The sequence below is a fragment of the Zophobas morio genome, unplaced genomic scaffold (genome assembly GCF_036711695.1).
Source record: "Zophobas morio isolate AGI-343-1 ecotype UQ-CSIRO unplaced genomic scaffold, CSIRO_AGI_Zmor_V1 ptg000012l, whole genome shotgun sequence".
Taxonomy (NCBI): Eukaryota; Metazoa; Arthropoda; class Insecta; order Coleoptera; family Tenebrionidae; genus Zophobas; species Zophobas morio.
The window spans coordinates 28,824,162-28,843,546 of NW_026972117.1; the positions used below are offsets into that span (position 1 = coordinate 28,824,162).

Consider the following 19,385-nt stretch of genomic DNA (forward strand, 5'->3'; position numbering starts at 1 on the left):
CATTTTTATGTACATCAAACAAAAAAAAAAGTTTTTAAACACAACACAATGGGAGCCACTTTGAACATTTCTTGTAAAAATGTTTGATTGAATACAACTAAAGCCCGCGGTAATCACACAATATTCTTATTTATGTTAGTTTTGCACTGTAATACAGATTGTTCACTGAAATATGTAAACGGCACATTTTCATTTAAAATACAGTGACAGATTTTTATAAACCACCTTGACAGAGAATATTTTATAATCAGCCTGTATGCTTCGGGTATTGTGACCTGAGAAAATCATCTACAATACCAATTATTGCTTTACAGCTCATTTGCCACGACGTTAACTTTTAACTTAAATTTAGGGCAAATACGAGTATGGTTTAACTTTTTTTTGTTTTCCGGGTATAAAGTTCGTATTTAATTTAATTTTTAATTACCGTCGCCTCAAGGGTCTTCATGACTTTTCAATTGTTAAATATTTCTTTCTAAAATACCGATACAATGTCCACAATTCATAAAAGCCAGGTACAAAAAATGACGCAATTTATTTATACCTACTCTTCGCCTCACACTACACTGACATCAATTTCCGGTGTTTGCAACACAAATAACTCTTTCACCTTTTTGCATGAATATATTTGAAACAACTTTTTTGTTCGAATTTGATGTCACGACTTTTTTGTTTTTATAGTAATGAGAAAAAATTTACTTACACTCCTCCCTAGGAACTGGCTATTCCGAAACATCTTCAAATAGTAAGCAATTGCGAAGGTCCCTAGCGTCAAAATAGTACAAAATAAAGCTGTGTTGGGTTGATTGATTGGTCCAAAGTTATCGTGCGGCGTGGGTAGCTTCTTAATCGACGTCACAGGAAACGAAATCGTATTCGCCGTATTTTTTATACCGATTGTGTCATTTACTGAAACGTTATCTACGCGGAGATATTCAGGATATGATTTGTTTGTGGCGTAAGGGTATTCCGATTTACAGTAATCTGCTAAAAGTGGATGTCTACCGTACTCTAAAAACAGTTTCATAATACTTTCAATTATGTAAAGTAAAACAATGAGCGCCGAGAAAATGTCTTCTGTGAAACGAGTGAATAATTTCACCAAAACGCTTCCTTCTAAACAGGCAACAACTAATCCTATTACGCCTAACCAGAGTCCGACGTACACACGTGTTGATAAAAATAGAGACTCTATGTCATTCGCTTTACAAAATTGATATAAACTTTCATCAAACAGGAGTAGTGCCCCAGTACTACCCACAATCACAAGAGGTTGGCCGGAAAATAGTGCGAAAATCACTCCTGCGACGCAAGTACACACTAAAGTCTCAGATATGCCCATGAAACCGTCGGTCTTCGCTCCCATGAGGCCACCGAAGGCTATAGCGCCTGACACCGCCGCGAAATACATAAAAATTGAAGCCGCCAAACATTGAGCGTTAAGTCCATCCGTAATGTCACTCTTATAATACGGATATCTGCGTTTCAAATCGTTAAAGAGGCCGCCCCACGGCTTCCGAGTCCGCTCCAGGGGGTTAGGAAAGGGCGGTTTCTTCTCATCGTCACCGGCCAAGATAGCTTTCGTAACTCCTTGCGCTTCTGCGACCGACTTCAGCGCGTTTTCCTTTCTTCTTCTGATCTCCTCGCTCTTGGCCTTTATTTCTTCAATCGGGAGCAAGGCCTGCCGCTCCCAGTCGCCCGGCGGAAGCACGATACTGTCATCTAAAAACTCATTGATAGCCGAAAGCAGGGCTTTACGGTTGCTTGCCCCGTAGGCGATGTTGTGGAACTGTTGATTGGCCATCAGAGTCGAAATCGATCTGCCCACTTCGTGATAGTCTAAATTGGCTTTCTTGGGTCCCAGAAGAATGAAGATAAATCTCACAGGTATGTTGACTTCAATAAGGGAGGGAATCACGACTCCCTCAGCGAGCCTCACGAATGCCATCGCGGGCTGTTCCAGGAAATCAACTTCTCCGACAAGGATGCTTGAACTTTGGGCCCCCGGAGGAATCCTCTTCAGAATGGCGTCGTTGCGTGCTTTTCGCACGTCATCTGAGCTGGCAGAATACGTCTCCTCCTTTATGTCGACGACAGTTTGCGCGTCTGGACTCACCAGACGGCTGCCAGCGTCGTTTGTCCCTTGGCCACCGTTTTTGTAAGCGTCGGCGGCGTGGCTTATCTTCCTTTTTTCGGCATCGTGGAGATTCTAAATGAAAGAAAAAAAGAAAATTAGTGGTGTTACAAGGATGAGGTGTTTCTAATTGTTTTAAGAGGGAATTAGAACGAAACAAAAAATAATTAATTTAAATAAACTTTGGAAAGAATAAAAATGTAAATGAACTTCAAAAGCTTAAAAATACATTAATTAATTTTGATAAACCCTGGAGATTTTCATTTAAATTGGCATCGTGGAATTCAATTTAAAACTTTAGAGTGGGCATTACCCAAGTTTGTCATTAGTCTGTAATCCATACCTGTGCAGGGCCTTTACTTTATTTTTCGATTTCGTTCCCTGTTGTATGAAAACAGAGGGGCATTTTTCATCCTCTTCTGATCGTTAACTCATATGGTGCACGCTTAGTTAACACAAGCAATGAAACGTTTTAAAATACATCTTGCTAAAAACTATACATGCTGTTAAACTCACACAGGGGTGAAAGTTTTATTTTTCGTTTGAAAAGATAGTAAAATATGCGCAGATCCTGACGAACAATACGTGGTGGAATATAAAAGAAAGTACAAAGCTGGTGGAGCATTAAATATAGCACATGAAAATCCGTGGGACTATAAAGCACAGAATATATATCGATCTCTCAAAACATCAAAAGGTTCACTTTGTGAATGTTCTCAATTACCGTAGAAATCGCGACTCGGTAACCGAACACGTATGACTTCATACGATTGCCTACAACTTTCATTTTAGTAAGGATTCTCATCAAAGAAAATGAGAAAAAATGAGTCGAATAGCTATTTGAAATAATAAAAAGATTTTTAACTCCTACTACACGAATGAAATTGCATTACCTCCATAAAGACCAATATTCATAAAGTGGGCAATGACTTCATAAGAGTCAAAACTTTGAAATTTATTTATATATATACAGGAGGAGTCACTAAGAGCGCAGTCCTCGATATGTCACAAATTATAAAAAACAGCAATAAAAGTCAAATACCAAAGTACGATTCTTCGAGGACCACACGCTAAAATTATTTTCAACTATACAGAGTGTTTTATTTTTACGGCGTAACACAATCTGGTTTTTTCAAATAAAATATCCTATATTCATTACTTATTGTGATTGACTTCTTCTTAGGATTTATAACCACTGTTTATTTTCGAAATTTCGATGCGACGTTGCCACGTTATTCCGTTTTTTTTTTAATATTTTAATAATGGCTCACAAAAAAATTGCAATAGGCTTGAGTTTTAAAATACAAGAGCGCTTAAAAAAAATGTTTTTTTGGAAGTATTTTTTATATTTAAACTTAATAGTTATTGTGTTTTTTTATTTTTTTAAGAGACACGCCTACATATCGAAGAGAACAAAAATAAAGTCTTTGAAAAACTGAAATATCGATATTTGAAAATTGCCACGTTGTAGATTTTTTATAAACCGTCTGTATATTAAAATTATATTTAATGGATACCGTAATAAAGCGCATAGCTGTGTTTACCTTTTCATAAAAGACATAAAATATTGTAACACAGATCTTAAAAATAATATAACATGGGAATTTCAAAAACAAACTATGGTTATACAGCCTAAGAAGTGGCTAATGACAAGAGATAAAAATATATGTTCAGGATATTCTCTTTAAAAAAAATAAGTTGTGTGCTATACCTCAAAAACAAAACAGTATGTATTATAGTCGAAAATAATTTTATATATATATATAGTACACTAGCTCTCTATATTAGTTCTTTATGTATCGTGCCTACGTGCGTTGATCACAGCCTCCCTTTATCAAAAAACTTTTGGAACATACTGAACATTAGAACGTAAATGGAAGATCGATATCAACAAAAAGTGTCAAACTTTCTAAAATTAATTCTTTTCTGGTACACTTTTAAACATTACTCAAACGAACTGAAACTTTGCAAATGTAATTAAAAAATTAAACAATAATTAAAAAAAGGGATAAATATTTAAGTGCAAACCCTCACTTTACGTTTAATGTAATAAGTAACCCCAAGTAACAGGAGACGTCAAACTGAAGGGTGACTTTAAAATATCGTACACCAAGTTGGCGTTGGAAAATCTGTCACTGCATTTTTAATAAGAGTTTGTCGCATCTACGAGGTAGGTAGCAATTTATTATTAATTAGTGGTTGCCTACCTATTAGACACCAAATATCTACTGAAAAAGCTTAATAAAATTGGGTTATGATTCACATTTGCGAGGCGACGATGAGCACTAATCAATCATCACCACGAGGTGGCAAAATTCGCGAAATTTCAAAGCCAATTTGATGTATAGTGGTTTGGAAGTTTCATAGGCCGCGAGCAAACCGCGATCTCCCGCGTAGGCTGAACTAATGTAGAATCAAGAGAATTCGGGTTTCGTTTTGAAATACGTTGCTAAAATAATTCCACCCTACATGCATTAAACCGACAATTGTCACTACATTGTTGACATATTGGATTGATCCACACAAAAATGAGGAAAACACAAAATAAACATGTGGACATTTTCAAGATCATTTGTGAAGTTTCGTCTGGTCGTTTACCGAACACATGGAGTGAGCGTCCAAGCTTACATAGTAACATCAAAATTGAATTGAAATTTCGGCAGGATGATATTTTTGCTTGTTTATAAATGCATCTTATATTACTTGTTTTCGAAATAACATACAGTATGATCCAAAATGTTTCCGACAAAAAAATGTTCTTCTTGCAATTTCTAGAGTTTGTAAACTGAAAACAGTGGTGAAAACCGCGTTTCACAATTTTCATAATTAATTGAGGAATTGACTTTTAAAAATACATCCTGAAAATCTATTGAACACCCCATAAGACCTAACCTTTTAATTAGTTCCCTAAATAGACATCATAGTCAGTCAACGACTAATTATACTGTTCCAGGGCTTTATTGTTGAAATGTCAAACAAAAAGTTTAAAGTACCTGTACCAATATAAACACAAAAAATTATGAATGATCATCGATGCATTGAAAAACAAATTGCTAAATATCATTGTGAGGGAATTTTTCAGCCGAGAGATACCACAAAAAAATGCCCACGCTCCATACAACTCTAATATTGACTTATCGTACGTCATTGTTAAAATCCATTCTATTATATAAAGAGAAATTTCAATAAAGCGTATCACGCGAACCGGAGGCTTCACGAATGTCGCAGAAAATTTCGTAATCGAAGATTTATATTATGATGGTTCCCGATCCCAGCATTGTTAAGTTCCGACGCAACTTCATTTTTATGGATCATAAAAACAACACACGAACTTGTCAGAAATTACCCTACCTTATCCCATTATCTTGTGTGATAACTCTGTTTTAATGAAAACAGATGAGTTTTAAAATTATTTTTACACTCTCATTCAAAGCATGTTCTAGCAAAAAAAAAAAAAAAAAATTGCATGCATAGGCCGCATTAATAAAACGTGTAATGTTGGATCAATTTCAAAAACGTCAGCATAGCGAAGGGTCTGAGCTTGACATTGTTATTAGAATACGCATAAAAATTAGTTTTGTATTCCAAGCACGTTGACGCTAAAATTGTAGTTTTCTTATTTCGTTATGTATTCGTTCTTGTTTAATTTGGGTTTATTTTTAGTAAAATTCTGAAATCTACATTCACATGACAAAGAATTTTACGTGCCTTGAGTGCGAGCGAGTCCATTAAGACAGTCTTTTCTAAATTTGATTGAGCTTTTTTCACACATTGCAGTCAAAAAAGTGTGTCTTACACCTTTATGAAGCAAGCTCGACTTTTTATGGACGAATTTTGAATCTCAGATCCCAGATCAACATAAAAAACTGAACTTTGCTGGAATAAACACAAATGAGAAGACGACGACGCGGAGTTTTTAAAGGCACGGGCTGTACATAAAAACATTCTCAAAGACATTCTTTATAATTGCAATACTTGAATTCTGAAAACTGAAAAAAGAAAAACACAATAAAAATGATGACTATTTATGGAAATAGCAACCAAATATGCCTCTTATGACAGATAAAATGGACTGTTCCAAGCCCCAAAAGGTGTCTGCAGCGCAGACGATACGTCGTCTTCTTCTTATAAAATTGCGCGTTAAAATCCAACAGTATACTTTTAGGTTTCACTGATTACAAGATTTCAAGAGCCAAGCCAAGCTATTAGCTACAGAACTTAGCGTGCGTTTATAAAAAAAAAAAGAAAATAATTTTAGCCACATACTGCAACGAAAAATACGAATGAAAAAAAACATTGAAGTTGGAAAAAGAGACACACGTGGACATTACGTGTGGATAAGAAGGACCGCGAGTCATAGCGTGCGGGGCACACAGCTGTCCCTGTAATGAACACACGGAGCAGCGGGCCATCATCAGCGCTTCGTAGCTTACGCCATCTTCCAGCCACAGCGACTGTAAGCATCACCATAATCAGCAACAGACTCGATAAGTTTAGTAAACTGTCGTATTTTAATTGTAAAATGTGAAAATTATTACATTTTTTTATGTTTATTAGAATAAACTCAAAAAGTTTTCCTTAATACCATTTGTTCACTGCAATTCTGTTTTAAAATATGGGTCGGTTATCACCTACTAAAATCAAAGATCTTATTTCAGCGTTCTCTGAATAGTACTTAGAAAATATTAACTAAACTAAATAACTTTTTTGTCCTATAATTCGTAAAATACACCTGAAAAGTGTGTCAGTTACACGTTAATTTTGGATTGATGGTTAAATGTCGCTGTTGTGGTTTTCCTACCACATCGTTTTGCACATGATTCAATTGGAGCTCAGCCAACTCTCGAGTCACAATAATAATGATCGCATAGCATTAATCATTTTATTACATTTTATTATAAGAAATTTGCCGTTAATGGAAGCATATTTGAAAACATTATTTTTTTAAAATGATGTATTATTATAAAGTACTAAGTCAGCCAACTCAGTGGTAAGCTACTATAGCTAGAAGTTTTTTCTTCCAACCACTGCCACTAACCGCTTTTCCTGACTTTTTGGCAAATCCTTGTACAATTTTATTAAATATCCTTGTAAATCCATTTAAATTTATTCATACATATTTTTGCCTGGACTTTTTCTCTGCTCTGCCTTGTACAGTGACTAAAATCCATTCTGAGTGCTTGGAAAGCATTGTGGGCTTAATATAATTTGCTCGAAAATTCCAAGAAAACATCCGAAAAATTTTAGAGAGCTAACTAATGTTGAAATTTATGTGTTTCGAGCTATACTTATTTCTATTTGTTTTGACAATTTTGAACGTCTTGACACACTTCCTAAGAATAAATTAATTTGACGAAAAGTAGTTCTGGCGTTTGCAGATTTAAGTAATTCGTTTAACAAATTCAGAAAAGTAACTTTTGACATTTTTTAATATTGTCTAGATAAAGGTGCTTCTTTTTTTACCTTCTCGTTTTAAATAGTTTTAACCAATCTAGTGCTACAGTTAAAAGTAGAGAGCGGATTTTATGAAATTTGCATATCCGTAATTTTTTGCATATAAGTCTTGATATTTAATATGTGAACGAATCATGCTAAGTAAAAATGAATACAGCTATAAAAAAAATTGCATATTTGCATAATATTTGCCTTCTGCTGCATATTTCACGCAACGGGTGCATATTTTACATTTTTATCAATTTTTGTGCTACTTTGAAAAAAAAAAATGATTGTCATTCGACCCGCATTTATCTAGAAAGACGAAATTTCATGAATCATATTGCAAATATTGCCGTGAGCTTCAAATAACTGGGAAAGGTTTGGGTTTTATGGTAATTTGGTGGAACCATTGGCTATCCTTCCAGGTAAATTCGGGTCCTAATTACTTTTGGAAATACCGTTCATTCCCAACATTTTTGTTCGTTACTTAAGTGTATTAATGATATGTTTTATGGTGGTCGAAGGGACGTTATCCTATTATTTTTCATCGTGAGTTTGCATTTAAGCATTTAAAGCGATAGAGGTGTGTCAGTATGTAGATAACTCAAATTAATTTATGGATTAAACCTTTTCTTGAACTTATTCTTCAAGAAGGAACTGTGTGTTGTCGCGCCTACTCTATCTAATCCGGTATGTATTTTTACATCTGTGGACGCAGTACGCAGTTTTTCTATTTACAAATACATACTTTAGAATCATCGGAAAAACTTTTTGTTAGAATATTTCGAAAAATATTTAAAAATAAATTGTTACCAAAATAGTAATTAAATAGTCGATTGCTACTATTTTTTAATTTGTTCTGTTTACCTATATTTATTTTTTAGTATAAGAATATTATCTTAAAAAATGGGATTTATTTGTCAGTGAGAAAGTGTTAAACACTTTGCAATGTGATTTATGTATTTTTTGTAATAAAAGGTAAGGTGTTTTTGCAATTTATAAATTAATTTAGTGCGGTTATTACGCTTTTTTTTTTATTTTTGGAACACATGCAACTGCATATCTCTGCATATATTAAGAAAGTTACTGCATATTTGCAGAAATTTGATGCATATCATATGATCATATTTTCCAAAATTTTGCTGCATATTTTCCGCTCTCTAGTTAAAAGTATATGATTTGACTTTATTTTTACTCTACACCACCCCTTCTTCAAACCTATTTGGGTAAAGGCTACAGGGGATTTTATAATTTTTGTATGGCTATTAACCAGACAACATGTAAAAATTAGTAAAAAAGGGGAAGAACAAAAGTATTAAATTTCTGTTTGTTGAACTTCGTCGTGGAGTTTTATTTGGGTCATCCTGTACATGTTTAAATAACATTTCTTTTCATTTTAACACGATAATGTTACATTGACAAAATTAAAGTATTTTTAAAGTAGTTGTTCTGACCATATCTAACATAAAAAATCTGTGTCTGTTTGGGACTGAGGTTTCTCTTATTATTTTATTTTACAAATCGATTAGCTTTGTTATGTGTATATACTTTCAAAGAGATGACAATTACTCGATGTAAAGACCAGATCACTTCTTAATTTTCATCAACAATGACAATAATTAAGTCTTGAATACACGAGCTGATGTTGAAATTTTCCTATTCTGAAACATTATATGCACAACACAATTTATAATAAAAGATCGGGTTTCATTTCAAGTATAAGTATTTCAGGATCGTCTAGACTTTAGACTACACCAGTAGGTGGTGCCAACCTAAGACTGTATAATTAACATATCTTTGTTCTCCTTAGTATCACACCGCTAACAAGGGTTCTCATATGGTATATATCGTATGCACTTAATTATTAAAAAGATACAGATTTTTTATTATTAGGTAATGGTATGAACACAAATCTGACATAAATGCGCTTTCGGTTCATTTTGTACAAATCACTACTCGTAAATGATAATAAATTTATATTCAATCTCTGCACTTGCCATCTTTTGGTCGATAGTCATTTGTCAAAGAATGGTTTTATTGCGTTAAACTGTCTGTTGTAAATTGGATTTATGTAGGTTTACGGATTTCTACTTGAAGCTTGCGAATATGCCGCAGGCTCTGAGAATTCTTTCGTTTATGAGATAAATCCATCTCCAGTAAAAAATTCGTTTCCATTTTTAGGCTAGAAGCAAATTAGTCTTGTTAGCAATTTGATTCATGAATAAACATTATTCTGAAATGTGTTGGGGAGATTGGACTTGTTAGAAGCTGAAGTCTAGCTCGAATCCACAATTAATTTTATCCAGCGCCAACAAAAAATGAATATGTATGTTGAAAAGCAGTTTTTGTCCACATACAACTAATGAAATTCTCCAAATTTTAAAACTATAATTAGTTCAAATCGAGTAATAAACAAATTTTTAATATAATTAATAATAGCATATTAATTTTTTCGATGCGTCATTAAAAAGAAGGCAACATGAAAAATGTCTTCTGGTTTTTGTTGTATAGGCTTAAATTTAGAACGATCATTATTCATCGTACAAAGTTCGTGTTTCTGTTATCTCAATTCTTCTACCTAGAAATAAATTGCACAATGAGCGTGAACATTACACAAATTTTCAACTGTCGGAGATATGTAACACCAACTATAAACCTTACTTTATCAAATAACAAATGGTAGAGTCTATATAATGATTTTTAGTATTAACTGTGGAATTATGTTGACAATTCCAAGTGCACGAACATTACAAATTTTACATTATAATCAATTACGATAAATTAGATTTTCAATACACTTAGAATTCACAACATTAATTCGATATGTTAATGTGAGCTGAAAATTCTTCTCCCTAAGAAGCTAATGCATGAAAAGCAAATATTTTTTCAGTAGGAATCTGTGAAAAATGTCGATGCAAAGTGAGTAATGTTTACACATAATGCTTTTATAATTTGTAACTCAATATGACATACAACCTCAAAACCCTGAATTTTGCAGAGCTGCTGTTTTCAGTTTAGAAAGAAAAATTAATCTGGAAATACATGTCATACATTTTTTGAATTAAGTATCATCCGGCAGCCCAAAATTTTGAGACATGCTTTTGAAAAGCATTAAATCCTAATTATGGCGCTTATTATGTAACCTCTATGACACTTTAGATGTGTCTAGGGATACAGGGCTTAAAATACACACGTTGCAGTTGGTTTTAACGCTAGCGTATTACATGAGATAAACCCTGACGGATTTCGCTAGAACAGAGAACAGCGTGGGTAGCACAAACTTCATAAAGTCGTTTTGAAATTCAAGTTTCTCAACCTGACAGTTTTACAGCTATATAGTGGTTAGGGAACGATACGCAAACAGACTTACAAAATGGTTATAAAAACGAATATGCTTACAAAAGCTGACACTCTTTTAACTTCAAAATTATTGTCTTTTTAATTTTCGTGAATATGTTATGTTGCAGAAGGTAGAAGGTTGCATTTTACCGTATCTAATATTAATATATATTTTTATTCTTCTTCATACCTTTTTTAAAATTAATTGTAAGCTGCTTTTAAGAAAAGTTTGCATCACATATCAAATGCACGTGTGATGAAAGCAAAGGTTTCACAAACTAAAAACAATGTTTTTTATTTAGAATTTCACAATCAATAGACTCCGGGGATTTACATATCATGTAAGTCAGTTAAGTTTTATGTAGTGATCCTTGTATAGGTAGAGAATAAGCAGGTTTCAGCGCTATTACTGAACAGTAATAAATCCATTTCGAATAGCATTGCGTATCCAACCTACACATAATTTATAGAAAAAAAATCCCTAAATTACGCATACCTACAAGTTAAAAAAATATGCAGTGCATTTTTGAGTTGAAATTGTTACTGGTAGTAATTTGGGTCATCTTCTGGTGATTTTATTGAACGTTATGCTTTAAATTAAAGGATATTTGTTTAATACTATATAAATCAGGGATTAAAAATATTTTTTTTGTTCCTGAGAGAATGGAAAAAAATTCTCGAGGGAACAAAAACGAGTTTAATCCCGTGTTATTTTTTCTATTTTTGCCAATATCGACAGATTTATTGTAAATCCAATTTGGAATTGCTTTGGTCGTTATTTCATCTCTGAAAAACTAAGGTAGGCTGCTCACGGTGTTATGATGACGCTTGTTTATTACCTTCAAAAAAAACTATACAGGGTTATGAGTTATGATAAAGTAATACAGAAAATTCATAAAAAGTGCAGTACATATTTCATTTGAAAAAAAAAAAAATGCAAACATATCAAGCTTTTTATTTTACTCTACATCTTTTGACATGTGTCAAAAAAGTTTTACGTCAAATTTGTAAAAGTTATGACGTCATTAATGATTTTTTTAAATAAGAATGTGTAATTTTGATTGCTTATTTTTATTATTCATTTTCTCCATTTTTTTATGTAACCCCCGCATCAAGCTACATTTTCATATGTAGAAAAATAAGCTTTATCAAATTATCCGATCAAAATTATAGCGTCCCATTTAAAAAAATTATTGATGATGTCATAATTTTCACAAAATTGACGTTTTTTTTTTATATACATATGTCAAAAGATGAAGAGTAAAATGAAAGGCTTGACATGTTTTTGCATTTTTTTTGAATTGCACTTTTTATGAATTTTGTGCATTACTTTACCATAACCCTGCATATTTTTTAATTCAAAAACACTTGATTCATATAATTAGTAATATGTTAAATCTTATAATGCTAAAAGTAATACTAAATTAGTTTAGTTCTCCTGATTTTAATCAATCAAAAAATGAAACTATATATTCGTACGCATTTTTTTTTATCAATATAATTTAATACTCAAGCTTCGACGGTTTGTAGCTATGGCTTTACCGAATAGATCTTTTTAACCTCAACTTGCAAAATTTTATTAATATACAAAATTAGCGTGCTGACATACTTTACAGCATTAAGTTCAAAACTGACCACTTTGAATTAACCGTTTTCTTATTGCCATTTATCTATTGCATACCAGGTAGTCTACTATAAAATTAGAAGTGTTGGTAGGTATTTAAACTATGCGAAGATTACTTTAAAAACACGTAAGTACTAGTCATTATTATAATCTGAATACACCGTTTAAATTAAATGAATAATTTGGTGTGCAATATTCATTTGAAAATGTAAAAAATATTTCAGTACCGTGTATCCCACATATACCGTTTGATTAAAGGCTGAAAGACACTTGTTGTTATTTTAAAAATTAAAACATTAAAAAACTTGATTTTATTGATAATATTCTTCGAACGTAGTATTTTAATTTCTAATCCATAAGTAATAAACTATATATTAACAAAGACGCACAAGTTTCAAAGCGATTCTATGTGACTCATTGTTTTAAAAATTAACGATGTTATTAAAACAATCTCAGGAATTGTAATGTGTCTGGCATGTTATTTTCTTCAAGTTGTCGTTCGCAAACATATAACTAATAAAAAAAAACTGTTTGAATTCATTTATGATTTTAAGTAATTTAAATTAAGTCAATTCCAATACAATAGCGACTATTAATATAACTTAATACGCAAAATAAATACGACAGTTTACTTTGAACTTCAATACCACTTTTATCGTCTAATAACATCATGACGAATATCATTTATAAAACAAACAACAAATAACAACACATGAATCAATTATGTAGCTTACGTATACCAACACCACTCACCTGCAACGAGGTATAACTATACTTCTTGGAAAATTTAAAACTCCGATCATGGTGTTCATTAACATGTCTATGTCGCAACAACAACGCTCTCATAATCTTCGACTTGTCTTCCTCTATGATGAGGTCTTCTTTGTACATTTCTTCAGAAATCCTATACGCAATGGCTGGCAACTCGTGCTCTTCCATGTCAAGAAGAACAACCCCATCTTCTAAACACTTCCTCAAATTTAACAAAGAGTGAAAACTCAAGGAAGCAACGTGCGGCTTTCCCCATCGGTCAACTCCTTCTTCCACATCTTCTTCGTACTTGATCCAACGAGCCGTTTCTTTCCATTCCCTCTCTTCGTTCGTGGCGAACAATTCATCCAATTCAACGAATATCTACATACGAAAAAAAGATAGATTGTCGTTTAAAATTCACATAATGCCGCTAACTTACAGCGTGGGGGCTGTGATCGTACATCTTTTTGATGGATGGGTGTAATTCGCCTCCTTCTTTCCGCCCAATGTGGACCATTGATGCATTGCTAGGTCGTGAAGTTTTATGCCTTCGGAGGCCGCGAGCATCGTCAGATCTATGACTATCCAGTTGATCCCTATCTGCCGCAATAAGTGGTAAATCTTCCGGTTGCGTGGAAATTCTACGACCCCTGTGACTTCCGGAAACATCACCTTTGTCGTGATGGTGACGCTTTCTGGGGCCAGGATCGTCGGGCAATGAATATTTACGAAATTTTGGATGATGTCCATGGTGATGGCGTCTAAAACAACAGTAAAATAATAAGGTGGGTATTTAGCACACACCTCGGTAGTGAAAAACATGCAATCAAATTCATTATTTTTCGTAATAAGTAGTAGAGTATTTGTAATAGCAATGAAGAAGTAATTGGAGTAAGCATCCGTAAGTTCGACATTCGTGACTGCAAAGAGATTCTACATTAGTTACAAAGAACCTTTTCATTTAATTAACAGGACTGTTTCACGGTATTAACCAGTAAAATTTATCTCCTTTGAATACTAATGCGACGTAATTATTATCTCATTTACCTAGGAGCGTAACTGTATAATGTAATTTGGCTATTACTGGAGCAAGTAACGTAATAAAAATATGTACGTAGAAAAATCTTAAGATGGTGGGATAACACTGATGAGTCGAACCCCAAACGACGTCACCCTGAGTAACATCATAAATAATGCGAATTTGATCTTTTTCTTATGATAAAATCTAAGACATAAAATAATAATAGGGTGATTTAATAAAGTAAAAATGCGATTTTCTTAATAAAATTTTGTGCTTGTGTTAGTCGCCTTTTTGGTATAGATAAATATACCAATTTGGATAGGTACAAGGTGGTACAGTGTACAATACTAATAATAACCCTAATTAGTATACAATACCTACTAATAATAACCCCACTGTAGATTTTGAAGAAAATGAAATAAGTCGTTTTTGATTTAAGCAATAAAATAGTCTCGTTCATTAATTTTCTAGTATAGCTTTTATGTACAATTTAAAAAAATTGGAGTGTGTTTTATGAAAATTATATCCATGATAGACTTCAAGAGTGTACAAATTTTAGCGCAGTCTATTCTCTAGTTTCTAAAATAAATTGTAAAATTTTGTTTTACGTACTAATTTGTAACCGCAATGTTAAAAAAAAGGCCCAGATTTTTTGAAATGTGTATTACAAAATTTGATTTTGAGAATTTTAATTTTTTATGGTAACCCATACAAGTTAAAATAAAGATAAATGTGTAGTGTTAAAGTAAAGGTAAAGAAGCACGCTAGGCGTATGTTTCAAGTGAGTTTTTATATTACAAAATTTGGTGATGACGTCATCAATTTGGTGAGAGGAAGGAGGCAAACGGTAAATTATGATCAACGATTTACCATGCTTAAGATAACCATAAAACGTGTACATGATTCCAGAGTCTTCAGTTTCGCACTTTCAAAGTTAAATTGTAAAAGTGTTGTTATACAATTTTGTTTTGTTTTACATAAATCTGATGTCTAGAGTAAAAATTCGCAAGTGTAGGAATATGTTATTTACTAAATAATTGGTAATACAGCAGTTTCGGCGATGACTTTTCTAACAAAATCGCTAACAGACAAGAAACATAGACAGAGACACAAACAAGGGCTGAAACGCAAAACCTAGTTTTTTAAGTTTTACTAGGAATTATACAACATCGATATGGATGAAATTAGCCAGTGGTCAACTGGACTCTATTATAATACTTTGCAGCTTACGCTCGGGAAGTAATTAAAAGTTTGATTCACTAATTAGACATCGTATCTGTTAACATAGCGACGATGTGATGTCATTAAATACATGTTTTTATAATGAAACTGATTAGTTTTAGTTCTCAAGTGTAATCTGGAGAAATATTGTAATAGGGTTTATTTGAGGAGTGGTTAATTTAACACATATTTTTCTTGATGTTTCACATTTTCTAGAATATGAAAAATTAGGTCGTTTATTGACGATTTTATTAAACAGATAATATCCAACATTAATGCTCATGAGTAAGAAGTTGTAGGTGTACTTTAGAAAATAATATTAAATACGACTGTTTTCGAGAAAAACGAAACGATAGTTGATACATTAATATTTTTGGAAATTCGCTGTAACTAGTTATAAAAACAAAAACCATGTTAATAAAAAATACCACCTGTTATCATTGTTGAAATATTACAAATTTTTTGGTGTCTTGTCAAAAATTTTAAACAGATCCTGTATTTTCAATAAAATACATAAATTATTAATTGTAATTAATATTACACAGTAAATAAATTAACCAATAGCAACCGAAAGCAAAATTAAATTTATATTTTCTACAAAAGATGCTCAAAATGCTCTCCATTTTATTTCCTGGCAGTGAAAAAGACGCTGAATAAAATTTTGTGGTGAGTTAATGAGAATTTCTGGACGAATGCTAGTAATTTCGTTATGTAGTAAGTTTTCAATGTGAATTGGTCTAATGATATAAACGCGATTCTTCAAATAGCCCCACAAAAAAAGTCAAGCGGTGTCAAATCTGGTAACTTGGTAGGCCACTCAATGGTACCCCGTCGGTCTATCATCTGCTAGGAAAAGGTTCATTTAAGTACTGTCGCAATTGACGTCCAAAATGGGGTGGAGCACCGTCTTGTTGAAACCATATAGTTTCTGCTGGTAACCCCGGATTTTGATAATTGGGACACAATTCTCTAAGTCTAGGCACTATACGTTCCCGTAACAGCCTTAAGTATCCCCCAGAATTTAAATTTCCATTAATAAAAAATGGACCAATTACATGGTAACCAATAATACCGCACCACTCAGTTAGATGCAAGAAACATCTTAAATGTCAAATTAAAATTATAAAGGTAACTATGTCATCTTTCTTTTTTTATTTATTTATTCTTATTTAAAATAATTTATTTTGCCATTTCAATCAGAAAGAAAGTATGATTGTGTTATATCAATGAATTCAGAAAAAAAAATCAAGTTGGCCTTGTATCTCAAAAACAAATGAAGCAAATTTTTGACAAATAATTGAGGCACAATTTCTTGTACATACTCCTATACCTAATTTCTGGTGATTTGTACAATTGGTCAATGTATTTAACCGTTTCCATACGTTCCAGCGACCCTCTATAAAATTTGATTCTACAAAATTAATTTTTCGTGAAAACCCCTCATTACAGGGGTCAAGGTGACACGTTATGCTGCACGTTTGAAATGATGACGTCATTAACGTTTCAGTGGGGTCAAAATATAACAATTTTGTTACGTATAATGTAACACTAGTAACGCAAAAATTCACAATCAATCCAAATAGTTTAGGAGATTAACTGTCTAATCAAATAGAAATGGAAGAGCGACATTTTCGTATTGTAGGCACAAGTTGTAAGACGTCGAGAAAACATTTGTCAAAATGACGCTTACTCCCGGGAAATTAAAATGTATAAATAGAAAAACCTCATATAAACAACAAGAGTTCTCTACATTTCCACTAAACCAGAAGTGCCAAAATCAATTTGATTATATTTATAACTAAAATTTTTATTATGGTACTCTGCATACTTTATAGATATACCTACTTTGCTTGGTATTTAAATCATTTGATTCTTCATTAAACACAAAACACTGTACATGTTAGTGCCAATTAGTAGGTTCACATAAATAGAACCATAAAATAAAATAAGTTTACAATCATGAGGTAAAACGTAGCTATTCCTGAAACTAAACCAACGCTTTCGGTGTCTAATCGTTAAGTCACTAATAATTTTTTATTTTCTCTAGACAAAACTAAACTGAATAAGTGAATAGGCTGGACAATGTTAGTGTTTTCAGTGCTGTGGGGTAATAAACATTATAGTGTTACCGTGCACCGAGTGATCAACGAAGATTCCTAACATTACTGTGTTTTAAAAATTCCAGCGAAACTACATGGAGCTCTTCTGAAACAATAGAAAAACTTGGAAGTGTCAAGGATCGAAACCGGGAACCTTTCACATACCAAGCGGACACCCTAGCATTATCCGTTATACGCCAACGACGTTGATTAATATTTTATGTTTACAAACTCAGCTCGTACGACAAATAATAGAACAATATAGCCATAACAAAGAATAAAATTTAATCAATATTCTGTAGTAATTAAATCGGGGCTGTTTATTACTTAAATAAAAAAAATGTTATGTACATAGGTCCTACGCCAAATTGTAAAATGTCGTTTTAATTTCATATTTATATCTAGAGATTGAAAATTTTGTGATAACATACGAGTACAGGTTTTATTCGCCATGAAAAAAGTTTACAAAAATATGGTTACATCATAACTTTGTCAAGTAAGCACTTATGAACATAAAATTTTAAAACCTTTCTCGTCTCTCAACGTGGTCTTAACTTAAGCAGATTATATAGAACTTTCCTCACGAATAATATAATATGTCATTTTATGTTTAATCAATAAAATAATCTTCATTCATTAACTTTTTGGAACATCCTGTGTAAACAATTCTAACAAATACGAGTAATTACACCTAAGAAAGCATGCATTTCAAATGACACTTATTCTACAAAATTTTGAGATGTCTAATAAAATCGCCAACGGACGATAGACAGACTGACAGACCGAAAGAGGAAACGCTGGACTTACTGCTTCATATTCTAGGAGCCATGATTGATTCGACAGGTTGTTGGTAACAATTTATTTTAACATTTTAAGTGTAGTAATGTAGTAATATCTTATACAAGTTTAAAAACCTATTTCAAAATTATTGATTTTGACGACCAAATTTTATGACAATTTATGTCAAGTATTACACAATAGACTTATGATATGAGCACACCAATGAGTTAGGATTTACTGATTAGAATACATACTGAAAAATATAATTGAAATTTAATTATTCGTCTTATTTACGAAATCGTGTCTTTTTCTTCTTGAAAAAATCCTACCAGAACAAATTTATAGGTATTTTAGGGATTTGTCTTTATTACTACTATTGTTGTTATTCTTTACCCGCTCACCAGAGTACAAAAATTACAGTTACAGGAATCCCACTTGTCTCTCATAATCCTAACAAGAGCTTAAACATAATTGAAGTCGTGTTATCATTAACTAATTAAATGATAAGATCCTCCGCTATTAAGTAAGTTTGCAGTTTCTGAATCCGTCTTACTATCTTTTTCATAGTACTTACTATTATTATTAAATTTGTTAAAGCATATATTGCTATTAACTAATCCATAATTAATAATATTATCTCGCATACCCAACCTTCTACTTTTCTTAGAATGTCCTCTAGTTTTTAATACTCTCCTTTTAATTACACTTTTTTGTTCTTTAAAAAAAAAAATCGACTCGAAAAAATGAAAATTTTTTCAAAATATTGTTTATGTTGTGAAAAATGAGTATCTTAAAATTTAGGACCTTTTCATTTTGTTATGTTATACTCAAATACCGACAGATTCGTAAGACCTTAATTTTTCTCTGGTATGTATTTTGATAAATTCATAAAAAGAATTTCTAGAATAACAAATAACTGGACAATCTAATGTGCAGGAAAAACTAAACGGTTAAGTTTAAATTTATTCAAACAAGTAA

The 19,385-nt window shown here is 32.3% G+C and overlaps 1 protein-coding gene across 5 annotated transcripts in view; it reads right to left on the bottom strand.

The window, feature by feature from the left end:
* The window catches only part of LOC135128152 (band 3 anion transport protein), a 117,866-nt gene that overhangs the window by 35,718 nt on the left and 62,763 nt on the right, over window positions 1–19,385 (bottom strand). For 4 of the 5 annotated variants that reach the window (XM_064055037.1, XM_064055039.1, XM_064055038.1 and 1 more), the window contains exons 5-8: window positions 13,726–14,047; window positions 13,287–13,667; window positions 6,466–6,588; window positions 704–2,209 (exon numbers count right to left, since the gene is read on the bottom strand). In XM_064055037.1, coding sequence (XP_063911107.1) covers window positions 704–2,209; window positions 6,466–6,588; window positions 13,287–13,667; window positions 13,726–14,047 — 2,332 coding nt within the window. The remainder of the gene's footprint in view (window positions 1–703; window positions 2,210–6,465; window positions 6,589–13,286; window positions 13,668–13,725; window positions 14,048–19,385) is intronic. The other variant, XM_064055042.1, reaches the window with a different exon arrangement.